Here is a 10,073-nt window from a genome sequence, read left to right as displayed (position 1 = left end):
CCTGTAAGGGAGGGGCTGAGTGGCCCTGGGGAGGGAATTCCATGACCCACTCCATCCCCAGGGTCTGGTATTATACCCTCTGAGTCCAGGATCTTACCTCAGCCCAACCCACCCCCTGCCTCCGCCTCTCCCAGACTGGAATCTCAGCCTGGGCCACCGACAAGTCATAGGGACAGGGAATTTCTAGACAGTGTAAGAACCATAAGACTATGTCCCACAACACACACACACACACACACACACACACACACCACCACCACGACCACCACCCATCCCCAGCTGCCACTCCAGCTGTTCTGGGCACCTTCCCTGAGGACTGTCCTAAGCTTGGCCGCCCTCCCCAGTCCATTAGCCCATCTGCTGAGACCTCCCATAGGAGAGACTGTGGGAAACAGGACTGCTGTGCCGCTCCCCCACCCCAGTCACTGGTGAACACAGTGCCTTCTGATGGGCTACAAACTTTAATTCAGAACCTGCCCTTCCTGGTGGCTCCAAAGTGAGGGCAGAGCCTGAGCAGCCAGGACCCAGTGGGCACGCTTACAAGCTGTCCCTCCCTGTGTCTGTGTCCGAACGCCGTGCCATATGGGTGCCCCCCCCTCACCCTGGGAACCAGGGCCTGAAGCCCTTCCCCTGCAGCCATGGCTGCCTTTCCAGGGTCTGACCACATTCAGGCCATGACGGACATGAGCACCCCTCTCTGGAGAAAGACACTGAGCTGGGGTGGGGAAGGTGGCGCCTCACTGGGTAAATTGGAGGCAGGGTCCTCCAGAAAATCCCCCTGGACCCGCACCTCCCCTTTGAGGGTCCACAGCTGCCTACCCCTCCTCTGAGGGCGCACTGGAGGAATGAAGCGCCTTGGTGGCCGTGAGCTCCACGTTTGTTCCCTCCTGAGGGCCTTGGTGCAGAGTCGGCAGCTCTGAAGCTGCCATGTGTGCCGACAGCCCTGGGACGATCGCCTTCTGGTCAAGCCCTGCCCCGTTGGACTGTCGGGGATGGTTGGGGATGAGGCTAAGGGGAGAAGGGAGGAAGAACAAGAGTGGGGCCCAGAGGAACAGCCTGGGGCTGGGCTCCTGCCTGAGGGCCACCAGAGCCACCTTCAGGAGCCGGTGTCGGCAGAGCTGGGCTCAGCAGTGTCTGTAGACGCGTAATTGCAACCCGTGGGGTTGAGGTCTCCCAAGCCTGTTCTTGTTCTCAGCCACAGCGTTGGCGCCCCTACCTTTTGTCTGCACCGTCCAGTTTGTGCAGTGCCAAGTGGGGGTTTGCAGGGCTGGGGTCAGCCGGTGATGCTAGGCCACGGCCATTCATCCTGTGGCCTCTGACGTGACAGCCCCACGCTGGGGTTGGCCGTGCAAGGCTGACGGACTCTGGGTGGTGGGTCCTGGCCACCCACCTAGTTGCTTGGTCCTGGCCGTGCCTGCTCAGCCAGCTGGGCCTGGCAGTCCAGCAGGTCATCTTGGAGGCGGGCAATGTCCTGCGCGTGCTGGGCCAGGGTGCGGTTTAGCTGCTTCACGTGGTCCCACAGGCCTGCCCTGGGTTTCAGCGGCTCAGTAGACAGGCGGTCCAGGCCCGTGGCCAGCAGGCCCAGCCGCCCGCATGCGCCCTCCACTTGCGCCACCCTCTGGTCAAAACGGCCCACTGCGTGCTGGAGCTCCTGGGCGGTGTCCTGGCAACGGCTCAGCCCACCGGCCACACTGGCCACACCAGCCTTGAGGCGCTCCAGCTCCCCCTGCAGGCTCAGGACCTGCCTGTGGCCGGCGCGCAGCCGCGAGCCCTGGCTGCTCACTTGCCCCTGGATGGCCTGGACCTCGGCCTCCACTTTGCGTTCCCGAGCGTCCAGCGACGTGTTGGCAGCTGAGAAGGCTTCGGAATACTCGCTGACAGAGTCGCTGAGGCCCGTGAGCGACTTGCTCACCGAGTTCAGATTGACCTTGAGCAAGGTGATCTCACCTTGGATGGAGCTGCCTGTAGCTTCCGCCAGCTGGCCCTGGACCTGGGCCACAGAGCCATTGAGCTGCCGGAGCAGGGCCGAGTGGCCGGCTACCTGGTGCAGGAGGGCCTCGCTATGGCTCCGCCAGGCCTTCACCTCCTCCACGAGACTGTCCAGGCCGGCCGAGGTGGGGCTGGGGGCGCACGAGGCCTCCAGCGACAGGAGCCGCTGTTCCAACACAGCCAGCTCTGTCTGCGGCAGGGGCAGGGTGGCCTGACCCGGCAGGGCGCTGTCCCGACTCGGCTCCCCAGCCAGCGCCACCATTCGTTCCTCCAGGCTCTGCACCCGCTCTTCCAACTCGGTTCCAAACCCGTCCACACCCCACACCCCATCCTCCACCCCCGGGCAGCAGCCCCTCACACCACTCTCCGACCCGTTTAGAGTCTCCAGGCCTTCAAGCTGCCCATCCAGCATGGCAGCTGAGAGCCGCTTGAGCTCGCCCCCAGATGTGGGGCCGAGACCCCTTTGGGCCTCAGCGACCACCTGGAGGTTCCGCTCGAGGCTGTCCATGCGGGCGCTGATGAGGGCCAGCTGTCCACAGCAGCTGCCCCCGCCAGCCACACTCAGGCCCTGCAGCCGGGTGCCCAGCTGGGTGAGCTCCCGGCGCAGGGCCAGCTCCCGGCCATCCAGGCTCTGGTGCATCCTCTGGCTGGCCGCCTGGCCCTCCTCCCACTGCTGCCGTACCTCCTGCACCCGCAAGTCACACTCACTCTGGACACCTCGCAGCTTCTGCTCGAAGCCGTCCAGCAAGCTACCCCAGAGGCGCTGCAGCCGGCGGTCCACGTACTCCTCCAGCAGGGCCAGCGAGGTGAGTGGCGATGGTGGGGCCTCCCGCAGCCGCTGCAGGTGCGCCTCGTGGCCCAGGGCCAGCCCGTGCACCTCATCCAGCAGCTGCATCTTGGCCCTCAGCTTGTCACTCACCTCGGTCATCTTGCTCAGCATCTCATCCAGGGCAGGTGGAGGCAGCCCTCTGGCTTGGCCTCCTGGGCCCCCAAAGCCCTCTGGGAGGACCCCGAAGCCCACAGGGGTGGCAGGGGCTCTTGGGCCTCCTGTCATCCTGTTGGGGTCCTCGTGGCTGGCCACCATGCCACTGAGGGTGCTGTATGCTTGTGCCAGCTGCTGTATGTCCCCTTCCAGTCGCTCCAGCCGCTCACCAAACAGCCCTGGCCCTTTCCTTCCTGGAAAAGAGGAGGAGAGGACGCCGGGGGAGGGGGGCATGTCACTTTGCTTGGCATGTCCTTTGGCTGTCAAGGTTTTCTGTTCTAAGCCAACCTCCCCATGGGAACACACCCTCTGCCTTGGAGGGGGGTCCTAGGGCTCCCTTTCCCGCCCGCCCGCCGATCAGTGCATGCTGCTCAGCCCCCTGCCCCTCCTCCCCCACTGACCCCAAGAATCTGACCTCCTTGGTATGGTCTCTGTAGGCAGACTCACCAGGGAGGCTGGGGGCCACGTTGCTGTACGGAGGAGACTTGGGGCCTGGGCTCAGCTGCCCGGAGGGAACCTGGGGCCAGGGCTCTGCTTGGGGTGGGGCAGCCCCATGGTCAGTGAGGTGCTCTGGGCAGCCTTCTCCAGTGAGGCCAGGGCAGCAACGCCAGGCGAGGTCTGTTACTGTCTTGTAGCCAACCTTGTATTTGGGTCTGAGCACCGTGCGGTACCTGAACCCAGGAGGGGTGGGAGGGAAGAGGCAGGAGCTAGGTGGGTGCAACCTAGCTCTGCCCCAGCCCCAGTCCTGCCTGGTCTTGCAAGCCCAGAACCTGGCAGTGGCCTGAGGTTCTTGCGTCCGGCTAGGAGACCTGCCCTCATGGGTCGGTATGCAGGGCCACTTTCCGACCCTTTCAGTGGTGAAATCCTTCTCCACCCCACGCCACCCTGGGATCCTTCTTTTTCTAGACTTTCAGTGACGGGGTCAGGACAGGCTTCCTGGGGCTCAGAGACGTAGTGAGGGAGGATACAGGTAGAAGAAGCCCACCCCCTATGAATGGAGGGAGGTGGCAGGGATGTAGCACCAACACTCCCAAGCCCATGTGAGTCCCCTTAGCTCATGCTGCTATCAAACATTCCACTCTGGCTTCTGTGGCACCTGGCGATTCTGACAAAGCCCACCCAATGCATGGGAGGGAGGCACTCCCTCAAAGCTGGGGCAGGTACCCCTCACTCTTCAGGAGCCCATTCTTGGCCTGTATCAGCTCCTCCTCCTCCCCACACCTCTCTGGTCTGCTCCCTTCACTCTGGTTGACAAGCTGGGCAGGGAGGGGTGGTGCCCAGAGCAGAGGCCAGGTTCATCAGGGGCACCTCCCTCTGTGGGCAGCCAGGCACAGTTCCCCGCAGATGTGCTGGAGCAGATGGTTTCAGTGGACTCTCCAGGTAGAGTCCTCAGGAGCCTGTGCATGACATTTCTGCCATCCTCCACAGGTCCCTGTCTGGGCCAAGTCCTCCATGACCCCCCCCTCCGCCACCTGCTTCTCCAAGACCCTGCCTTCCCTTGGGCATCAGCTAAGGCTCCCTCTATCCATTGTTGCTTCCTCATCACTCTGTCTCTCCTTCAAACCTGTCCCTTTGAGGCTGGCTCGGGACCCTGCTCCCTGCCCAAATGTGCTCAAGACCTTTGGGGGTCCTCTGTGGTTCCCTGCTTCTTGGGGCTCTGGTTCACACTGGTCTGTGGGGGCAGGATCTTTGGCCCCAAGACCCTGTGGCCCTTTGTGGAGTTGGAGGCTGCTCTCTGCAGAAGGCAAGGCTGGGGCATGTGCCAAGGGGTTCTGAGAGGTGGCATGAGGTGCACTCACGTGACTGTCCCAGGGCACTTGGGGCTCCACCCACACTGCCGATACTCAGCCTTTATGTAGCTCTCTGCTCTCTCCTGCAGGATGCAGGTCACGTTCCTGTGTACCACGTAGGCGCAGAGGGCTCTGCAGGGGACAACAGTCAGTGTCTTTGGACTACCTGGCCTTGGCCAGGCACCCGGAGGCTCCTGCCCACTCCCAACCCCCCACTCATGGGCCTCATCGAGGGACCAGGTGTCCCCCATCTCTTCTGTCCTTCCTCCTGGCTTCGAGGAACCAAAGCCCATGGCCTGGTCCAAGCCACACTAACAATCTCTCAGACCCTAGCCTCTTAACCAGTTTGGCCGCTAGGCTAAGCATTGCAAGGAACCAGGAGCCTGGTTTGCCCACCCACCATTCTGTGGTCTGAGGCCCACCCTGGATTCCTCCTCCAGTGCCTGTCTTCACCCTCCTCTAACCCCTTCCCTGGTTCCAAACTCTCTAAACTGAGCCCCACTGAGTGGCCATCCACAGCAGGTTTCTCGTCACTCCACTGAATGCTTCCGGGGAGAGCACAGCCTTCTTGAGACTTCTAGCAACTGCCCTCGCTCCTGGTTTCCTGTCTCTCACAGCTAGTGCACGGCTTCCTCCAGAATGCCCCCTCTGGTTTGTTGAGCTACACCTGGGCCTTCCGCCTGCCTCTCTTGCCCACAAAAACCAAACTCACTGCAATTGAGTCAAGGCTGACTCACAGCAGCACCCGCTGATAGATTTTCTAGACTGTAGAAAGCCAGGTCTTTCCTCCCATGGGGCTGCTGATGGTTTCGAACTGCTGACCATGCAGCCCAACTTGTAAGCAAGCACTACACCACCTCTCCTCAGCCCTCAATTCAGCGAGTGTCCTCAGGACAGTGACCAAGGCAAGCCCTGTCCCGGGCGAGTTCTCAGGCGCCGCCTTACTAGAGAAAGACCAGTCGGGGGGTGGAGGGGGGGAGGCTGTTCTGATACGGAGCCTCAGCACCGACCAGGGACCCACAAGCCCCAGCCGGTTCTGCAGTCCAGCCACGGTGGGGCTCCCGGGAATGGCTGGGACCAGGCTACCAGGCGCCGCGGCTCCATCTCCTAGCTGGCGCGGCCGAGTGGCGGAGGGGGGAGCCCCGCGCCCCTGGGCTGCATCTCTCCCTCCACCTGGTCGGCTGCGCCCGGAGTTTGCACACAGCGCAGCTGGAAAATGTTACTTCGCTGGAAAGGTTTCCGCGGGCACTGCCAGGATCCCCGCTGCCTCGCCAGGCCCCCTCGGCGGCTGTTCCCTCCCCAAGCCCGCAGCTTCCCGGAGCGCGGGCGTCCGCCCGGGGCCGGAGCTCGCCCCGGTGTCGTGCCCGGGGCGCCGGGCGCCTGGCCGTGCCCGCGCGGGCGAGGGCAGGTGAGCGCGGCGCCCACGCCCCACCCCTCGGTTTCCCGCCCCGCCGGCCCGCGCTTACTTGTGCGGCCCGGGGCGCAGCCGCGGGCGCCATCCCGCCGTGTAGAGGCTGTAGCTGGAGGCCCCGGGCGGCGCGGGCCGCGCCAGGAGCGGGGTGCCCTTGGCCTGCGCGCCCGAGAGCAGCGCCGCGACGGCGCACAGCCAGGCGGGCAAGCGCCGGGGGCCCATGGCGGCCCCGACCCTCCACCTGGCCGCGCCGGCGCCCCCCGCGGGGTCCGCCCGCCGTGCCGCCCGCCGCTCGCCGCTCGGGGTCCGCCGCCGGTCGCGCCCCCTGGAGCTGCTGGCCCTGCCGCCCGGCGCTTTGCGGCGGCTGCGTCCTGCGGAGTGGCCGGACTCCTCGCGCCTGGGGCCGCCGAGGGGAGGCGGGAGGCGGGCTCTGCGCGGATTAGCATAGACTTGGGGCCGCGCCGCTCTCCTCCGCCGGCCCCCTCCGCCGCCGCCAGCCCCCTGCCCCGGCTCCGAGCTGGCGCCCGCCCGAGGGCCGCCTGCTAGCAAGGGGTTAAGAAGGGCGCCGGCCACCGCGCGCTGGAAGGCCGGTCAACACACCCATCCACAGCCATCGCCCCGGAGGGCCCGCGGGGAGCGACAGACCCAACCCCCCCCCCCGCGGCGGCCCGCCCACCGGGTGGTCACACTGCCCTGAAGCGCCCACGGGCTCTGCTCTGGGCCCTGAGGGTTTGAATGTTTGAGGTCCCAACAACCCAACCTCCCCCGTCGCCGCCGCCTCGGTGGACTAGCCCCCTGGTGATCCCTTTAGGCCCCGTTCTTCTAAGGCCATGTTAGCTGGGGCTGCCCCCACCTGTCACTGCTGCTAACCGGTCCCATCCACCACTGCAGCCCAGCCAGGTGGCGAGGCTAGCCACTCCAGTAGGGTCCTCCCGTCGGCCTCTCGACATCTCCCGGCCAACCAGGATGTTCCGCATCCACAGAAGTTCTTGGCAGCTGGGACACCCCCCCACACCCCCACCCCCACCCCCCACACACAACCCACAACCCTGGCTCCACATCATGGTTGGTCAAAGAAAGCCAGAGAGGTCTTTCTCACCCGGGAGCTCCCCGTTTTCCGTGCAAGCTGGAGAGCTGCCTTCCCATTTGTCCTCATGGGACACCAGCAGGCTCACTCTCTGGAGAGCCAAGAGCCCCCTGAGCCTGACCCTGCCTTCAAACAGAGCGGCAGGGACCACGGGCCTTCTGTCTGCACCTCAGTTGTTGGCAGCAGGGAAAGGTGCACCACCACCGCCAAGATGTGCCCAGAGAGGTTTAATTCCAAACAGACTGTGAAGACAGACCTGAGGCAACACCCTTCGGGTCCAGTGACGGTATCAGGGATGCTCACCAGGTCTCCCCCCCCCCCCAACCCCGACAAATGTCCTCTTCGACAACTCTCCGGAGCCTCACCTAGGGTGGGGCAGCTAGGGCACCCACACCCAATGCCTGGCTTCTCTCAGCCACTGGGGATTCCTGACCCCAGCTGGAACTGGAGAGCAGAGTCTGGGGAGCCTAGGGCTTCAAGGCAGGGGGGGTGGGGGGATCTCATAAGAAGCCTTGGAGGGCTGTGAACGTTCTAGAGAAAGGCACTAGCCAAGGCTTCCCCTCTTCGCTTCCCGCAACATCCTCTCCTTCTGCAGGCCTGAATCAAATAGGTGGTGGGGGTGGGTGAGTGTGTTCACTTCTACACACATACAAAGCACATGCTTTTACACCCAGCAGCCCACCTCTCTCCAACCTGTAATAAAGATGTCCTAAAACACTGTGCTCAGGACAAAACCAAAATGAACCAAACTCACTGCCATCGAGTCCTGCCTACTCATAGAGAGCCAATAGGACAGGGTAGAACTGCCCCTGTGGGCTTCTCAGACTAACTCCAGCAGCCGGAGGCTTAACCACGAGGCCACCTGGGCTCCTTTTGCTGAGGAAGAATTATGCAGCATTACTTATCTTGTCCCTACTCTGGGGAAGCAGGGGCACCCCTGTGGGGGAGACACCCCTGTGGGGGAGACACCCCTGGCACGCTTATGTGGGGCACGGCTTCGGGAGAGCCATTGTGTTTGGTGAAGCCAGTGAAAAGGAGCAGAGCCTCCCATGGGACAGAAAGACCCAACAGCCACTCAGCGGGAGGGCGCAGACACATGAAAGACGGGGCGAGTGGGGCAGGCCCAGGCCCAGGCCCAGGCAGGGTTTCCTTCTGTCACAAAGAAGATCCTGAGGCTGGAGCCAACACAACTCGCTAACAACAAAGCTCCCGACCCCGGCTGGGTGTGGGCTGGCGGGCAGTGCTCCCCCAGCCCAGAAGCTGTGATCCCCTTCCAAGATGTCCCACCCACTCCTCTCCCTCCCGGGTCCCAGATGTGGAGCTGCCAGCTCATGGGGGTGGGGTGGGACTAGGCCCTGCTTAAACTTGGACGTGTGCATAGAGCGAGGGGTGAGGGGATAGCTCCATGCCACTTCCCCTTCCCCAGGTGGCTGACATCAAACGCAGAACTCCCTTTTTCATTGGAAGGGTTTGGGGAGAGCCAGGTTGCTCCCCACCGCCTCCCCCACCAGTGCGTGGGGGTGGAGGACTGGGGTGGTGAGGGAGATGCTCACGGTTTCGGCTGGATCCAGCCAGAGGCTGGGGGTCTCTCCTCCACCCCCATCCCCCCTCCCATTCCCCCACAGACCATGAAGCCACTTAGCATCTGCCAGACAGGAAATCTAGGGAGGCCGGAGGCAGGGGAGGCAGACAGTGGAGCATTCCCGCACTCAGCCTCCGCTTTCTACACCTGGACCGGGGTGGGCCCAGCAGCCTCCTCCAACGAGAAGAGTCACCTCCAGACCCACACACAAATGTATGCTCCCTGCTACCACCAGCCCAAGCCACAGACCTGGCACCTCCTCCCTCGGGCAGAGCCGGGGCAGATGTCCCATGGGTTTCTGACGAGACTCACGAGAAACTGTCCCTTACAGATGAGTGGGTCAGCACAAAGACACTCCCGCTTGCCTTGCTGACTGGACACTGGGTCCCTGTCAGGGACGGAAGCTTTGAAAGGAGGCTTCGAATTTGTAGGGAAATGCTGTGGGGTAGGGGAGAGGCAGGTGACTAGCGGCTCTAGAAGCAGAATATTTGAGGTGGTGAAAATAGGAGCAATTGTTTGTTTACTGCGCATTCGTCAGCAAGCACAAGTTACCCTGGGCTTGCCTTGTGTATTGGCTGCTCAGATGAACCCAGCTCAGGGCAAGAGGAGGGTGAAGTCTGAGATTTTGGTCCACTCTGGTGGCCCAGTGAGGACTTCTGGGGGACACTGGTGCTCCCCTATCTCCTCCTCCGGAGGCTGCCCACAGGGGTAAAGAAGGTGAACAGAGTGGATCAGGCAACCCCCAGAAGCTGCAAAGAGGCAGATTCATGAAGTGTGAGCACCCAGCTCTGGGGGCTCAGCATCCTGTGAGCCTGGCAGATCCCTTCCCTACTCCGCCCACCTCTCCAAATCCCAGGTTCCTCTTTGTTTGTTGTTTCCACTGAGGGCCACGGAGCCACCACATAGGAGCATTGTATGGAATTTCGCTCTCTCACAGGAAGGACTTGGAGAAGAACATCCTATTTGGTAGAGGGACAGCAGAAAAGAGGAAGGCCCTCACTGAGATGCCGTGACACCGTGGCTGCAACAATGGGCTCAAAGAGACAACTGTGAGGATGGGGCAGGACCGGCCGGTGTTCCCAAACCAAGCTCTGCCAGCAAGTTGATTCCGACACATAGCAACCCTTTAAGAGAGGGCTGACCTACCCCTTAGGATTTCTGAGACGAGGTACTTACAGGAGTAGATGACTTCCTCTTTCTCCTGAGGAGTGCCTCCTGACCACACCCCCCAT

At 62.9% G+C, this 10,073-nt stretch overlaps 1 protein-coding gene across 1 annotated transcript; it reads right to left on the bottom strand.

Moving 5' to 3' along the window:
- Positions 1 to 1,390: 1,390 nt before the first annotated feature.
- Positions 1,391 to 6,394, bottom strand: EMILIN3 (elastin microfibril interfacer 3). Its single transcript, XM_075528483.1, has 4 exons — positions 6,228 to 6,394; positions 4,771 to 4,893; positions 3,419 to 3,642; positions 1,391 to 3,165 (listed from the first exon to the last, which is right to left on the bottom strand). Exons 1-4 carry the CDS (start codon positions 6,392 to 6,394, stop codon positions 1,391 to 1,393), a joined length of 2,289 nt encoding a protein of 762 aa, XP_075384598.1.
- Positions 6,395 to 10,073: the final 3,679 nt, after the last annotated feature.

Source organism: Tenrec ecaudatus, chromosome 12 (genome assembly GCF_050624435.1).
Source record: "Tenrec ecaudatus isolate mTenEca1 chromosome 12, mTenEca1.hap1, whole genome shotgun sequence".
Lineage (NCBI taxonomy): Eukaryota > Metazoa > Chordata > Mammalia > Afrosoricida > Tenrecidae > Tenrec > Tenrec ecaudatus.
This window is presented reverse-complemented; position numbering and strand designations above follow the sequence as displayed.